Below are 17226 nucleotides of genomic sequence, written 5' to 3' on the forward strand. Positions count from 1 at the left end.
GGGCGGAGGGGAGGGGTGGGCGGCGCGCCGCCAGCGCGGCTCCGCGGCCTGGCCCGGCCCCGTCCCCGTCAGCGTCCCGGCCCCGGCCCGCGCCTGGGAGCCCCGGCAGCGGGGGCAGAGCGGCCCCGGCCCCGGCCCCGGTTCCCCTCAGGCGGAGGCGGCGAGCGGTGACGCCCCCGCCCCGCGGCCTCCCCCATGGTGGGCTTCGGGGCCAACCGCAGGGGCGGCCGGCTGCCCTCCTTCGTCTTCGTGGCGCTGCTGGCCGTCATCGCCGTCCTCGCCTTCAACTGCTGGAGCGCCTCGTCCCGCCAGGCGCTGCTGCAGGAGGAGCTGGCCGAGCTGCAGAGCCAGGCCCAGCGCACCGAGGTGGCCCGCGGGCGGCTGGAGAGGCGGAACTCGGACCTGCTGGGCAAGGTGGACTCGCACAGGAAGCAGCTGGAGCAGAAGGAGGCCGACTACAGCCACCTCAGCAGCCAGCTGCAGGCCCGCGACGGGCAGGTGAAGCAGTGCGAGGACAGCAAGGTACGGCCGGGGGCGGGCCGGGGGCCGGGGGCCAGGCGGGGCTGCTGCCGGCCCGGGTCTGTTCCAGGAGCGGAGCCGGAATTAGCGGGGGCCGCGGGCGGGTTGGCGCTGAGAGCTCCCCAAGCTCCCTTTTCCAGACGTCTCTCGTTAATTTCTGTGTTAATTTCCTCCTCAGTTTCTTCAGTCTTTGGTGATCGGTCAGGGAGCTGTGCACAGCCTTAAAGCCAGAGCCACAGCTCGCTCGTCTGCGAGGGCGCTGGACCGGGTGTGCTGTGGACCGGGTGTGCTGTGGACCGGGTGTCTGTCTGTCCGGGTGTCTGTCTGTCCGGGTGTCTGTCTGTCCGGGTGTCTGTCTGTCCGGGTGTCTGTCTGTCCGGGTGTGTGTCCGGGTGTCTGTCCGGGTGTCTGTCTGTCCGGGTGTCTGTCCGGGTGCAGCACCTGCAGCTTGTCGCTGCACCTCAGAACATCTCGCCTGCCAGGCGCTGGGTCTGATGCAGCCAGCGTGTACTTGGGGAAAAAAAAATCGTGCTGCTGTCATAACGTGTCACTTCTCTTAGCCACGCCACGCCAACAGGAAATTCAGCTTGCCCTTTTATGTGGACGTGGCCTGGGAATTCCTTTCCTTACGGAAAGGAGAATGAGTGAGTGCATCAACCTTCCCTGGCCTGCTCTCATAACAAATGCCGTGAGTTAAGAGGAGTTAAGCCTGCGGTAGACAGCAGACAAGTTCTCTTTTACTCAGCCGTGTGCATGGCAGCGTGTGCTTTATTTGCATACGGTTCATAATTCTACTGTCTGATTGAATGCTTTATCACATTCGGATTTATGGAAATACCACCCTGTCAGGCTTATCGCTGGCTGAGTTTGTTTTTCTGGCCATTTAATATCGTACTTTTAATGAGCAGGGTAAGAAAATACATTTCTTTGTCACAGAAAGTAAATACTTACACGTCTTAATCTAATTATCGGGAAGTAAGTTGGGAGAACTACCAACTCTTTCAAATTGTTTTAGTTTGTATCAGAGTTATGTTTTTTTTCCTACTAGCCATTCACACTAAGCCATTGTGTGTTCAACAAACGTGATTTCTTTTTAATTTATTTTTTTCTGATTGGATTCCTGAGAGATTGGGATAAAAAACCTGATGAGGTATGTAATGGTAGATAGCAGTGCTCTCCATCGGAAATAAATACAAATTAAATGCATTGTGACGCCATAAAATCTACTTTAATCTATGAATAACTATTTTACACAGGCATGAAAGTATTTGTCTGTGACAAGTAAAAGAAGCTGAACTGTTGTGCTGGAATTAAAGCGGTTAGGTTGGTAACAAAGATGATTACCCTTGTAAAAGACAGAGAGCTGGTTATAGTCTTCTAAACTGATATGTTCTGTGTTTGTTTTTAATTGAGCATTAATATACAAATAGTGAGGGGCAGGTAGGTTTACTTGTTCATTGTCCTCTTCAATAAAAGCAAGCATCCACAAGTGGTAGTGGGTTGAAAACACCGGGGGCGTCCATCACAGCACCTAATTACGTGCTGGAACTCCCTTCCTTGGGCTCTCGTGGATACTGAAATGGTAAGAATCCATGGCTAGCGCTTTGCTGCAGGACACCAGGAGGCAAAATGCCAGTGAAGGTCAGGGTGCCTCATGAGAATCACTGGAAGCCCTCTGATGCGGCGTGCAACTGGAGGTGCTGCTGAGCTGTGTGCGCTGACCGCTTTGTTGTACCTGGCTGCTCTGTGAATGCTTTCGGGCTGGCGTCTTGCAGGGCAGAGCAGGAGGGCAGCAAAAGAGATGAGACTAATGAACCTCACAGTTATTTTTTATTGTTAATATCATGTATATTGCGATACATGACCTGTATCTTCTTTCTTTGTTCCAGAGGCTGCTATTTTAGATCCTACGAGCTAGTAGCCTTTGAATATCATAATTTCTTTGCTTGTGCTCAAAATGGTCAATGTGCCTTAATAGGTGAGAATAGCAGTATGGTGGTTTTTTTTTTTTTTTGGTAACCAGTCACTGACCATTTCTCTTTTCCTCCTCTTTGAACTACTATCATGTTCTCAGCGGCTTATATCCTAATTTAAAGCCAATCAACTAACCAAAACGATGAAAAACCTTTAAGTGACTCTAGTTCAGAGAGTGAAACAGTCAAGAGATCTGTTACCGAAAAAAAGTGCAGAGTATGTATAAAGCACCTGCCCAAAAGACTTGACTGAGAACTTTTTTTTCTTGGAATAGAATTTGGCAAAGATGTTCTTTGAACAAGCTATTCCAGTGATCCCAGCCCATTTGTGGAATATGGGCGCTATAATAAAGCACCAACACTGGTAACTCCTGGGCTGTCAGGAGATCACAACAGATCTACGTTTGTTTCATAGCAAACTCATTTGAAAGATGCCGCTCTGGTGCCTGTCACAGCGTCAGTTCTGCTTTGTGCTCCTTCATCTTTGTAAGAGGTTCTTTGGTGGTCACGCAAATCAACCGTGCATTTTCCAGTGCTGAGGCAACCTGAATTTCTTCCGTCAGCTTCCTCCTAGGTCAGTGATATCTACAGCCAAGCCCAAACCCTTGCCTCTCTCCTCCCTCTGCACACATAACAAGCCAGCCACACTGCACCAGAATGTAGATCTGTCATAAGAACAAAAAGCAAAGATAATAAAGTGGCCTCGTGTCTTGTTTTTTAAAAAATAAAATAAAACCACACCCCCACAAACCCGACTCACACTCAAAGTTTGAACCGTGGTAAGGCAGCACCTGCTGCTCGCACGGTGTGGAAGCTGAGAGGCAAAGGAGGAAACTACTAAATGTCTCTTGAGGCTGCCATGAAGATGACCCCTAGAAATGCAGCTGAACGTTTTATTTCGTCGCACTGGAAGCTGGAGAGCAAATGACTGTAAATCTAGCTTGAGCCGTTCTTTACCCAGTGTATTTAGGCCTTCCAGAGCTACTGCCTTGCAAATCTCACAAAGGTATTGTAGAACACCTGGAGAGGTGCCTCTTGCAAAGAGAGGTCTTCTGAAGGAAGAAACAGTAAATGGGGTATCTTTAACTAGAATTTGGAAAAGAGCCTTTCTGGGAATGGGAGCTACTTACATGAAAATGTAAGCTTTCCTCCTCGCCAAAGAAGAGATGGTAAAGAAAAGGAGCTGCGACAGAACGTGGCAGTGATCAGAAGCTCAGATTTTGTACAGTGGTTGGTAACATCCACGGTGGAAGCCGCAACTATAAATCACCCTCTTTCTACTAACGAGACCTGGCTTCTTGGGAGTTCTCTTTTCCTGTCACCCTGTGCTCGTCTTGGTGAGCTCGTGGTGGTCGCTGGGCCCTGGCACAAAGCGGAGAGAACTCCTCTTCGGGAGGCAGGCGGCTGCAGTGGCTCAGCGTTTGGGAGTCCTGAGCCTTTCATGCTTGTTTGCAGCACACCGTGAGGATGCATTTTTCATAGCTTTACACAGCCCTTTGCCGTCAGCTCAATATTTGATTGAATGGCAGGAATTTGTGGTGGAGAGCTTCCAGATGGCAGCCATCCAGCGTGTAGGGGTTCGTATCTCTGTATTTGCTATTGCAGCTCCTAGGAGCACGCCTTGTTCGTCCCAAAGCTGTCGCTGGCTGTGCTGGGTGCGTAACAAATCCTTGCCCTGTAGCCGATGCCTAGAAGTCCTGCTTCGTGGGATGAAACTGGTGACTGAAACGTCCTTGGAAGCAGCCGGCTGTGTTCCTTTTTGCCAAAGCCCCTTGGTAGCTCCTCGGTTCGCAAAGGTGTAGCTTCGCAGCGGTGATGCTGAGCATGTCTTTCTACCTTACCGCGTGTTGCTGATCATTAGCGTGACAAATACCGCACCTCCAAGGCCGTGGTAATTGCCTGATGGTGGCACTGGCTGTTCTGAAAAAGGCACTGGGCAGTTACCAGTAGGAAGATCACGGAGCTGTGGAACGCAGCCCCTTGTGCTGTCAGTCTTTCAAAGAGCTGTGGTGTGCTGCTCCAGCGTGTGCTGCAGCCATGCAGCGGGAATGCCCAGGGGCCTGAAGCGAGGCAGAGGGGTATGGACACCTCCTGTGCTGCTTCGGCAGGCGGTTCGGAGGGCTTTTGCCCTAGAGAAAGGAATGACTCATAGGGAAATATGGGTGGATGCGTGCTTATTTCATTGGGAAGCAGTTGCCACCTGTGTTCAGTCCTGCAATAAATGCGTAGACGTAAGCTCCGGTGTGTCTATAACTTTCTTTTCTTACGTTGTCTTTCTTTATATGAAGAGACTGTTACAATTTGCACAGCACTGGAAGGGTTGCCTTTGCGTATAATTAGCTCCAGCAATTTCTTGTACACTTCCCAACTGCTTTGGAAAGGATCTGAGAAGCCACAGAGAAATATGGGTGGTACCAGTGGGTCTGGATTCCGGGAGGACACAGATCTGAAAGAACTGGACTTGTGCCACGGTTGTGGAGTGGGTTTTCTGCATGTGTAGGTGGGACAGATCCCATGAATCATAAAAAGCTGCTTCTGTTTCTGTCCCTCTGATTAGGGACATTTGCTGTCAGCTGAGCTGTTTTGGCTGTAAATCCTGTCACTTTTCTCTGAAACTCAAAATTGTCAAAATGAAGGATTGTGTGATAGAACTAATGCTATCTATCTACAAATCAAACTCCTGTTAACAGAGACAGTTCCCCCTTTACAGGTCAGATGTCGCTGCCCCCCGTTCAGTTTCGGGGGAGCAGCCCCGTTATGCCACACGTTCCCCACCCATCGCTCCGCGCCTTCGTGCGGGGTGTCCTGCGGAAAATCCCCATTTCAGCAGGTCCCGCATGGCTGTAGCTCCTGAAGTTGTAACCGCCTGCCTGAACCGGACGGGAGGGAAGGAACGGGGCAATCAGAGCTGGAGTGCCTCTCGTATATAGAGAACAAAAAAAAAAAAAAGGCAAACAGTCACTGACACGGTGTTAAAGAAACAAAAGGTTTGAAAAAAGGGAAGCTGGAGGCGGGTGGAGGAAGCCCTAAGAAAGGAAGGGCATTTGTCTTTGTTTGCTTTGACAGGAAAGGCAGGTAACCGGCAGGAAAGGCAGGTAACCGGCAGGAAAGGCAGGTAACCGACAGGAAAGGCAGGTAACCGGCAGGAAAGGCAGGTAACCGGCAGGAAAGGCAGGTAACCGGCAGGAAAGGCAGGTAACCGGCAGGAAAGGCAGGTAACCGACAGGAAAGGCAGGTAACCGGCAGGAAAGGCAGGTAACCGGCAGGAAAGGCAGGTAACCGGCAGGAAAGGCAGGTAACCGACACGGCACCGAGCTTCCGAGCCCGTGCGGGAGCAGCCTGTGTGCGCGTCCCCTCCAGGGCTGCGTGCTTACACCCTGCTTTGGAGTAGGAAAGGGAGCTTCTCAAGAGCAAAGACAACTGGATTTGAAATGGCACCAAAGCTGTGTGTGAAAATACTAATGGCCAAGCTTTCTGTTGTATTTTTTTGCTTGTTTGCTTTGCCTTTTTTTAGTTAACTGCATGCAGTCTTTGCTACTCCAAGAGGTAATCCTGGCCTTGTAACCCAGGAACGACAGCCCTGTTTCAGCACCCTTTTAGAGTTACCCTTTACCTCAATCATGAAACTACAAGAGAAATGATGACAGAGTCAGTGTTGCCTGATGGTGGTCGTAGATTTTTTTTCACCCTTTCTCAGTACGCTCTCTGTATCTGCGTTTTTCCTCTTAATCTCTGTTATTTTTGTCTTTGTGTAAGAGCAAGAGGAAACATCTTGATGACTTTGTGTACGTGCATTTCTTACTTACTGAACTGCTATTTTTTTCCTTACTAAGAATACCAAATTAAAAGCTGTTGTGGAAGTCCACTGGTGTCAGATTCTCTCTTAAAAGAATAATTTGTGTTACAAATTTTATCTAGCATCACATTAAATATTTACTTTAAGCATACATTAGGTGAAACATTGTTTTTACTTATGATGCTGCTTGTCTATTTTTATGTACTTTTTCTATACTTAGGCTTTGACGTTGGAAATTCGCTGGCCCCTTTGCAGTATCAGAATTCAGTGTGTTAATTTTAGCCCTGGCAAAATCTGCTTTTTTAAATAGAAATATGTTTGGAAATAATTTGATCCAAATCCTTTCTAGCAAAGCCTAAATATATCGTTTAAGTTGATGTTATCACTTACAGATAACTAAATATACATTATTTATGTTTGCAAGAACTTTTTATATGTCATTCCAATGATTCTTTACACATCTTCACAATGAAAAAAGAATGAGTTCAATTGTACCTCAGTCTTTACAGTCTAAACCCTCTCTACCTTGCCAAAGATTGCCTGTATTTATGTAACTGTTTTTTCCTTTCAGATGAAGCTGCAGAACAATATATCATATCAAATGGCAGACATACATCGTTTAAAGGGTAAGGAATTTAAGGCCAAACTGTCTTTGCGGACTGTGAAGCACGTTTTGTAATTGTTGAGGTACTGCAGAATGCAGCTTAAATGGAAGATTGAATGATGCTTGGAAGATTGCATAATCTGAAATTTCATGATGCTCATTGGTTTTCTAGTCTTGGATATAAGCGTAGGGTTGGCCCTCGTAGGCTTTGCTCCACTGCCTGCAGAAAGATGGGGTGTCCTGGCGCTGCTTGCTCCCAAGACGCTACAGTCGCTTTCGTGACCAGCTGCACGGTGCAGTATAGTTGGATCAGCAATGCTGTGATACTGATGCTGGGTTAGAAGAGGGCCAGAAAGCATCTTTTTAGGCTGTTATTACGGACATTGTAATCACGTCTGTGTATCTTACTGTGTTGGTTTTGGAGAAACGTAGAACAGCTACTGCCAAACTTTGTACGTGCCTGCAGACAGCATACTTGACACTTCTGCCTGTAGCTTTAGAGTTGCAGCCTAAAATAGTAGGGAGTTTAAACAATTATTTGTATCCTTAAAAGCAGGGGGAAGAACCTTTAGAACAGTTCCTTGTGAAGGCAGGAAATGTACAGTTTCCATGGATGGTGTGAAAGTACCTCTTTTTTACATTTATTGCAGAAAAACAATAACATAATGGGAATTTTGTGTTATTCAGAATAACAGATTTTTTTCAGAAAATTGGGGAGATTTTCAACAGATAGGTGAAATAGCGTTGTGTAAGTTTTCTGAATGAAAAGGTAAAGAACAATTCATTTTTTTTTTAGTTTAAGTCATAGTATCAGAAGAGTTGTTCTGTAATCTGTAGTGACATCTGGCATAAGCAAGTTGGCATTTTTTTAAAATTAGTTTAAGGATCTTTATGTAGAAGGAAAGACAAAACTCGAGCAAGTTTTTAACTTACATAGCAATATTAAAAGTTGTATCTGCCATGGGGCATTTTTTTATTATAGCTGTACATTCATGTTGGTTTTTGTTTTTTGGTCTAGAACAACTTGCGGAGTTACGCCAGGAGTTCATTCGTCAGGAAGATCAGCTTCATGAGTACAAGAAGAACAATACTTACCTTACAAGGAGACTGGAATACGATAGGTAAGTCTTCAAGAATTTTAGTAATGGTAGATTTGTGTCTATGTGATACAGGTCCATTAAAAAGCACAAGTTAATCGTATTTCTGTTAATCCTCAGACTTGAGTGTACCCATTCAGTGATGCGACTGACTCAGCTAGTTGTTTGATTTTGAAGTTCTGTTGTTAATGTTGAGGTCTTAGTTAACAAATACGTGGAAGAGTTTAATCGACGGTGTTCTGGAAGCCACTAGGGTTGTTAATTGCTGTCTTCCGAAAAGTGTAATTTATTGAACTGAAGTTGAAAGCATTGCGTATAATTGGAATTTCAAGTATGTTAAAGAAGCAAGGAGAAAAATTACTCCTGAAGCCCTAGGGAATGCAGAAGATTAACACAGAAAATGTTTGAAACTTTCGCCAAAAAAAAGTACGTACCTGTTTCTGTGTGTGCTATGCAGAGTATTTGCAGGTTTGTGGGAGATGAGAATTTTGTGAATTGTGTGGATCTCTCTGTGGCTTGTTAGAGAAGTTGGGACATCTAGCTGTGTCATTCAGATCTTGTTATTTGAGTTGGTAGCAGTAAGCGATAGTAGTAGTTGTGCATCTTCTGTGTTGACAGCCATGGAAGATGTATTGCTTTCCAAGTGGAATAAATATGTCCTGATGACAGATTAACTGTGAAGCTTGAATTTTCGGTTGCTTTCCAGGTTTCGGAGGAAATGTCTTCAAGGCATGTTTGTTATCTTGCTGTTTTTCTGCTTTGTCCCTTTTTTTTTTCAGTTCTGTTTTTTTTTTTTTTTTTTTTTTCCTGTATTCAGTCCATTTCCATTCCACAGCGAAGGTTTTTGGACAGACTATTCTAGTTATATTTCAGGTTTAGGTTTTTGTTCCACTTCATTTTTCCCCCTATTTTATATATGGGAGAGCAAATATAACAAATATAATATGAAACAAATGAAATATGACTGATAACGTGTTTCTAATTAAGTCTCCAGTGTGGGCAGCAGATCAAGGAAATGAGACTGCAACATGAAGAAAACATAAAGAAATTAATGGACCAAATTGTACGGGAACAAAAGGTAATGCACGATTACGTTTCTTTGAATTAGAAGAACCCAAAGTCTGCTGGTTACTAACTCAGTAGTTCAGATATGCTGGAGGGCTTGCGCCTTTCTCCTCTTTTGGTTAAACACTGTACTGAGCAGCCCTAGGTGGATATCAGTGTAAGGCCATCTGCATGTTTTGCTGTCATTGAACTGAGCCTTGAAGATGAGGCTTGCTACAGCCTTCTTGCATGACACCATCACTCAGGATTTTAGTTTCTTCTCTGTAAAATGGATATTACTTTAGCTCTGCAGGGTAGGATCTGTGTTCTTGTACAGGTTATTGCAAAGGGGAGCTTGAGCTCTGAGGCGTCTAGTGCTAATGTGGTGCAAATATCAATAGTGTTTAAATGGTGTGAAGTGTGTAATTATATGGTGCAAGCTGTCAGTAGAATATTAGTCTCTTTCCTACAAACAGATGAAATAATCTATTTTTCTGAAGACTTCTGTTCCTTGTTTAGTCTCTGTTTACAAGCATTTCAAATAATAAGGCAGACTTCAAGTAGATTTCAGTCAGATCTTCCCTTAAAGCTAGAATTGTCTTTAAGTATGTGACCTTAGGTTTAAGGCCGATGATGTCTTTACCAGTCTGTGATGTGTTTAAGAGCTGAGTTGGCCTTCACTCCTTTTACCATAGTTATTTTCTCTGTGTGCCCGTATAGTTTTGTTTATTTATAGATCACAAGCGGTAGCTGCCTGCTAGAGGCAGAACGCTAGCAAATGTAGCACCTATGAAAATAACTTTCCAAGGTTCTGTGTCTGTTCTATTGCAATTAAAACTAATGTGTTGCAGAACGGTAAAGGTTTTCTTTCCATTCTTCTGGGATAACTCTGTTACTCACAAATTATGAATCGTTCAGCTGTTGTACATATGCCAGTGTAAATGTTATACAACCATGCAATATTTTACATTTTGTGTGTCCAGAATCTCACCTCCTGCCCTCCAGACTGAAGTTCATAGGTAGAGGAATTCTGTTGTTTGTTTAGATGATCATCTAATTTATAAATGTGATTTTGCTTGCCCAAAGTAATCTTAAATTTGAGAGTTTGTTTTTGAATTTTCAGGGATATGCTTCATGCTGTTTTCTTATTAATTTGTTCTAACAGGCCGCACAGAAAATTCAAGCCAGTAAAGATACTGAAGTAAATCCCAATAGTGATGACCAGGCAATATCTAAGACTGTTACGGAGACAGAAGATAAAAATGCAGAAAAGAATGAGCAGCCTTCAGATCATGTTGTAAACGGCAAAGGTATTTCCTTTTTTTGTGAGTTCTGATAGATAATGAGCCAAATGTGTTGCGTCCTTTGCTGCCGTACAGAATCATGTGTTTATCTGAAGTAGAGCAATGTGTTACTTGACTCAGGTAACTTGATTTTAGCTCCATGTCACCGTACTAAGTTAGAGTTTACAGGTATCCAGGGATTGTCATGTCCTTTTTCTGGGTCCTTTTGTGAAAGTAGTTTCTTGCACAGTTTTGTGTTCATTTTCATAGTTTGTTTGGCATCTCCCTTCCTCATGTGGCCAGTTGTGAACTGGGGATTGCCACTCCACTCACTGAAATTTGTCTTGGGGTGAGCTGCTAGGGAAGCGGCTTGCTGCAGAACAGGAATATGCACAGAAAAGGTGGTTCAAGGTGAGGAGCATTGAACTGTGAGAACTCTCCAGCTGGGTAACTGACCAGGAACAGCGGGAAACCTTTGGTTATGAGCTGTGCAGGAGACCCAGCAAGTAATTACTATAATGGTTTCCTGCTGCTAGTCCATTCCAAGAAGTATATGGGTTCTCCTTGCTTCTACTTCTTGTACCGCTGAATCCACACCTTTTTGTATCAGTTCAGTGCCTGTTCCAGCAAGCTTCTTGAAGCAAACTAGAGCAGTGCATCTGTTTCCCATCCTTTTCTGAAGATTGCACTGACTTTGGGATCAATGCTCCAAAGCAGTCTTAAGGGAGTCTGCAAAACAGCGTAAGAAGTCTTGTAGTTGCATTAGCAATGTGGGATGTTTTCTGCACATGAAAGATTTTTCTTCTGGTCTAGGAGCCTTCCACAAGAGGGAAATTCAGCCTTAAAACTTAAAGGTTAATAAGGCAGAACATCCTATTCTTGTCTTACAGAGAAAATCAAAACAGGAGGAGATGCAGGCATGCCTGAAATAGAAGATAATGACCCTGCTAAGGCTGAAGATACTCCCACAGGTTAGGAGAAATATTCTAATGCTTTCACATTTGGGTTTTTGATGTTATATATTCTGCATAAATACTGTATGTTTCATAGTGAATGCAAAGTTTTAAAATTTGCCTATGATAGTAAAGTTCAAGTGGGGTGTAAAATCTGTTTTTTTTTTTTTTTTTAACTGCTTGTTACAGATTTGAATTCTCAAAACTGAGTGCCTCAGCGCTTCTAATAATTTTTCCAGGAAACCTTGTATTTCATATTTTCATCTGTGATTTGAAAACAAAAAAACAATATATTTACAAGATTGTCAGAGGAAGAGCTGATATTATATTCATGTTTCATGTTAAGGCTTTTGTCAATGTGTTTTGTTCTAGCTTTAAAGAAGCCACTTATTTCAGCTCCTAGAAGTGATGGTCATCAACCTGTTATAAATCTTCCAACTGAACAGCCCCACGCTCCAAATCTGGCACCAGGTAAAATTCTTATTAGCAGATGTGTCAACATTTTGTGGCAAAATTTTTGATTAATATCTGCTATGATATCATGAACACTAGGTGCACATGGCCAGCCTTTTATTCTTGTTTGATATTGTTACGAAAAGGAAAAACAGCTATTGATACCCGTTGTATACAAGGTTACTACAGACTAGTCTTAGTCTTGGCCTCCTGAGGTGGCTGGTTACATGATCTCTTCTTTCTCTACACACACATGACAATTTTGGAGCATTTTGACCACCTTCAGCCAAATTTGACAGCTAGAAATTTCAAAGGTAAGTGCTTCAAGATTCCTCCACTGGACAGAAGAGAGTAATAGAAATTAGTACGCCCGCTTAGGGTGCTAGTTAGAGTTGCAGCATACCATTAGGAGTTGCTTGAAGGTCTGCTTGGAGATTAAACAGTGGTACTATCACTTGCTCAGTGGCCTCCTGTTTCTGTTAACAGCTAACTTTAGGGTGATGTGTGGGAGGTCTAGGATGTGAGAGAACTAGAAGTACTGCAGAGAAAGGGTTTGGAAGAATTGCAGTTAGAAAAGACACAAATCCATAGAAAATATGTTTAAAATTACTGCTTGTGGATCAAGTGACTTTGTTTTAATGTCAAAGAGAACATTAAGTTATGTCTGCTCTGTGCTTCAGGTGGCATGTTCAAATGCTGTCCTGCTAAAAAACAGAACTATAACATATGTGTTGTGTGTTTGTGACATGACTAAACAATTGGAAGTTTTTTTATAAGTTATGCCCATTACTGGTTCTTTTGAAAAGAAGCCAGCAGAAGTATTTCTTAATTTCTTGCTTTCTGTAGTGGATAGATAAGCAGATTAGAATACCGACATCAGTGAGCTCAAGGTTTGTATATGCATTTAATGTTTAATATTCTAAATGCCAAGGCTTTTAAATATTTCTTTTTGTTGTTTTGAGGAAGCTCTCATTTTGAGTTTTATTAATGAGAAAATGTGAATATGGCAAGTGAAATGCTGGTTTTGTTGAATTTAGGAAGAGTTTATCAAGAGAAAGTTACCATGAATGTCAAGGAGACCAGGGTTTTCTGTATTCCTTGGCTGTGTAGTCCTGTAATTCTGCTTTTTATTTTAACGTAACTTTTGTGACCTACTGCCACAACCTTCTGCTCAGATCGTAGCTCTTGAAACACTTTATGTTGCTTGCTAGATTTTTGGATATGAAAGCAGAATCAGCAGGAGGAAAAAACAATATATAACTGCATTATTCAAGGCTTCATCAAACACTTAAATATTTACTGAAAATCAGATCAGAAGCTAACAACTGAATATTGATTATTTATAAATTGTGATGAATTATCTTTTGCAGTAGCGTTATAACCATCTTTTGGAACCACATAAACACTAAACACATTTCCTTATTTTGTAGGTTTGCATGGTGGCAATGATGGAAATGTTGATACTGTGAAAGAGATACCTCCAAATTCTCTTCAGCATTTAAGTTTTGGAGAAAATATGGGAGGTCAGAAAGAACACAAAATTGAAGCTGACCATATAAAACTTCCAAAGAGCAAAGTTGGCGACTTGCAAAAGATGAAGCAAAGTAAGTTGGTCCATGTCATATACTTTTTTTTATTTTCTATCTGTTCTATTACAGCCTGTTTGGAAAATAGGAACCATAAGAGCAGGTGGCCTTCTGGAGAGTAAGCCTGAAAAGAAATGTAACATTAGGGTGTTTTTAAAACAAACAAGGGAAGGCATGCCATAATGTGTCATCTTCCATATGTATCCAATCAGTACAAAACCCATGTTTGCTTATAGGAATTTAAAACGTTTTAGGAAACTACTCCACTTCAAATAGATTGTTAATTTAAGAATTTTGGTACGTGCATGATAGAGTGACTTACATTCACGTGGTTACTTGACTTACCTACGATGTTTTGGACAGTATCGTAAGAATTCAGCCCTTACGCAGGGGGAGTTTGACTTTGTAGTATATGTGTATTGGCCAGAAGTTTGTTCTGCATGAGGAAACCTTCCAACACCCTTCTCTTCCATGATGTCTGCCCAAGGAAGAATTCTTCAGGCAGGAGCAAATCATGTATTTGCTTATTGTGTATTCTGGTAGCAATACTGCTGGGGCTTAATAGGGCGGACAGCAGGTAAGAATTTGCACGGGTCTGTGGTTGTCTTTGTGCTGTTGTTTCTGAGATACATCTCTGCCTTGCAGCTAACACCATAAGTCTGGGATACTGTTATTCCCTAGAGCATTTAATGTAGCATCTTTCTGTTGTTGTTCCTGTAATAGGAAAATTATTTTCAAACTGTTTTCTTATGATTTCAGCAGAAATACTATACTCCTATAATTTATATGGAGGTGGAGGGGAACATCTAAAAGGCCAGGGTGGAATAGGTGGGGGCTGGATATCAATCTGCTGTTCCTGGAAAAAGTTCATTAGGGCAGACTTGAGTTGTTTTAGTATCACTCACGGATCTTTCTGGTAAAGTGGGGGTATTCGAATAATTCAGTAAATTAATGTGATTCAGTAAATAATGTACAAAGTTAAAGTGCAATTTGCTCAGTTTTTCTTCCACTATGTGTGTCCTGAGATTTGCAAGGCTGTTTAGTTTATTGAATGAGCTTCTCGAGAAGATCCTGCACTTGTGTGAGTGACCACAGCTGAAAGGATGGACCTTCGTACTTCAGTTGTTGACATTTTTACATGGATTTCTGTCATCCTTAGTAATGGATTAAGTGACACGGGGGGAAGGGGGGGCTAGCTTTGAGGCAGGAACAGTGAATGAAATGTCTCTGTTGAAGGCTGTGGATACCCAAGAGTCAGTAATTATCACTGATCAGTATTTTCCCTTTCTCTTTGCAATAACTCTTACTTGCAATAACTTGCATGGTAATGATACAGTGAAGGAGAGGATTTCGCTCTGTCACAGAGAGAAATTAACTAGTCCTGGTTTCTAGAAGATTTATTTCCTGATTGATCAACAGTGGCCATTTGGAGAGGTCCACTGGTGCTAAACTCATCCCTCTGGTACAGAGGAGACCAGCTCCAGCACACACATGTCGTTGTGGACAGTTGCGTGGCTGGGGTTTGGCAAAAATGCCAAACCCTTAAAGCAGGAGGCAGGTGCTGTAGTGAAGGAGCAGCCACGTCCTGAAGCTGTGCAGGAACCCGAGCTTGCCAGGGCTGTCCTGTGCGCCGAGGTGCTCGCGCGGGCTCCAGCACAGCAGGCCTGTGTTGGTTTGCTGCATTTCCTGGGATCCTTCCAGTATTTTAGCCTTTCCTTCTATCAGCTTAAACTTAATCAGTACTTTCTTGTCATAGTATTCCTGTATATCTACAGGCTTGTTTTTTCTATAAGCACGTTCAGCTCTTTTCCCATAGCTCATTTTATATATAACGGGTGAATTGTACAATTCTGCCTGTTTGTATAAGGCAGTGTCCAAAATTACAAGCAATATTAGCAAGGGTTGGTTAGTTCCAGAGATGAAGAGAGAATGAATAGTGTACCACTTCTCACTTATGAACAGATCAAATCTCTTCTTGCTTATTTTGTGAAAATGACCAAAACTTCTGTTTCTCTACGTTTGAGGTGCATTAGATGTGATTCTTCTGTCTTTCTTCCTCATCCGGATAAGCACTTGGCCTGGCTTCATCTGGGATAGCGTTGGTTTTCTTCCTAGTTGCTGGTACGGTGCCGTGTGCTGGATTTAGGATGAGAGTAGTGCTGATAACACACCTATGGGTTAGTTGCTGCAGAGCAGTGCGCACACAGAGTCGAGGACTTTTCAGCTTCTCGTGCTGCCCTGCCAGCGAGGAGGGAGGCTGGGGGCGCACCAGGAGCTGGGAGGGGACAGAGCCAGGACAGCTGACCCCAGCTGGCCAAAGGGATGTCCCGTACCGTAAAAAGCTGTAAAGCTGGGGTAAAAAACAGTAAAGCTGGGGGGGTTGGCTGGGGGTGGCGCTGCTGCTGCTTGGGCTGGGCATCGATCGGTGGGTGGTGAGCAACTGCACTGTGCGTCACTTGCTTCGTGTATTTTAGAATTATTATCCCTTCCTTTTCTGTCTTACTGAACTGTCTTTATCTCAACCCGTGAGTTTTACCTTCTCTTCTGATTCTCTTCCCATACCACATGGGGAAGAGGGCAGTGAGCGAACAGCCGTGCGGTGCTGAGCTGTCTGCCGGGTTAAACCACAGCAGCAGTATGTCATTGTTTCTGCCCTGAATTTTATACACTGCCACAACCAACAGTTATCACTGTTCTAAGACATAAGTTCATTTTCACATCTGTTCATTGTAACCTCAACCTGTGTTTCAATCCTAATGCTGAAATCGTGTTCTTCAACTTCTGTGTTTGTTTCCAGCACGAGTCACTTAACATCTGCCTTGGCAGACTCTTTCCTCAGTTCGTTTCCAGTCTGTCCAGATTGTATCTCACTGTAATCCTATTTTTTTCATTTACACGTAATCCTCCAGACTTGAATCCTCTGTGGTCTTGGTTTAGTGTCGCTTTCTTTACGCAATGGACAAGCAGACTGAATTGCTGTGGACTTGAGCATATCTCCTTAGTATCCCATTAAACACTGAACTTGATGTTATACCATCAGTCTGTCATTGTTACTTGGGTGGCTATCTGGGCATTTCATAGTTCCAGCTAATTAGAGTTCCAGCATTTTTCTAGTTTATTGCACCGTTGTCTGGACCAGTTCTCAATTCTTTGGTGTGAGACAGAAATACGGGATTCTGGGCACTTCAAAAACTTCTAAAGCTCAACAGGAAACTTGTTCGTTAGGTGGTTAAAAAAAAATAAAATCAGAGATGCAAGGCAGATCTTTGTTAGATTTTTACCCTTGATAGTATGATACACACTCAGTAAAATTATTTTCCGTATACAAAGTCAGAAATATATTGCTCAACATATTGCTCTGTTTTTGTACAGAAAAATTCCAGTCCTCCTCAGGAAAAAGTCTAAGTACAAAACTTTCGCTGTGTGCCCTTCAGCATTTAAAAGACCGAAGCTTATAGCAATGAAGATTTCACAAGACCCAATTCCAAGTGGTCGAGTACATCCTTTTTCCTCAGAGGTGTTCCATAAACAGCGTTGTTTTCCCTCCTGCCCGCACACTCTCCCTTCTACCCCTTTTCCTCCAATCAGAACTACTACAGACAGCCGATAATCCTAACCTGCAGTCTGCTTTCATTTGGAAACTTTCTATTTCTTTCCTCTCTGCTTCTGACTTAATCCTTTGCCTACTTCGCAGGCCGATTCTTTGATGAGAATGAATCCCCTGTTGATCCGCAGCAGGGTTCTAAACTGGCAGATTATAATGGGGATGATGGGAACGTGGGTGAGTATGAGGCAGACAAACAGGCTGAGCTGGCTTACAATGAGGAAGAGGATGGTGATGGTGGAGAAGAAGACGTCCAAGGTGAGCTTGGGCCTTGTCTCCATCCCATTGTAATAAAATCCACGCTGAGTTTTCTT

General features: G+C 43.4%; 1 protein-coding gene across 3 annotated transcripts in view; it reads left to right on the forward strand.

Moving 5' to 3' along the window:
- The window catches only part of GOLM2 (golgi membrane protein 2), a 23165-nt gene continuing 5939 nt past the window's right edge, over positions 1–17226 (forward strand). For 2 of the 3 annotated variants that reach the window (XM_048046250.2, XM_048046251.2), the window contains exons 1-8: positions 1–522; positions 6860–6914; positions 7911–8013; positions 8977–9067; positions 10199–10343; positions 11207–11287; positions 11642–11740; positions 13153–13326. In XM_048046250.2, coding sequence (XP_047902207.2) covers positions 196–522; positions 6860–6914; positions 7911–8013; positions 8977–9067; positions 10199–10343; positions 11207–11287; positions 11642–11740; positions 13153–13326 — 1075 coding nt within the window. In that variant the 5' untranslated portion in view covers positions 1–195. Of the gene's footprint in view, positions 523–6859; positions 6915–7910; positions 8014–8976; positions 9068–10198; positions 10344–11206; positions 11288–11641; positions 11741–13152; positions 13327–17002; positions 17171–17226 lie in introns of all 3 variants that reach the window. The other variant, XM_048046248.2, reaches the window with a different exon arrangement.

The sequence above is a fragment of the Anser cygnoides genome, chromosome 11, assembly GCF_040182565.1.
Source record: "Anser cygnoides isolate HZ-2024a breed goose chromosome 11, Taihu_goose_T2T_genome, whole genome shotgun sequence".
NCBI lineage: Eukaryota > Metazoa > Chordata > Aves > Anseriformes > Anatidae > Anser > Anser cygnoides.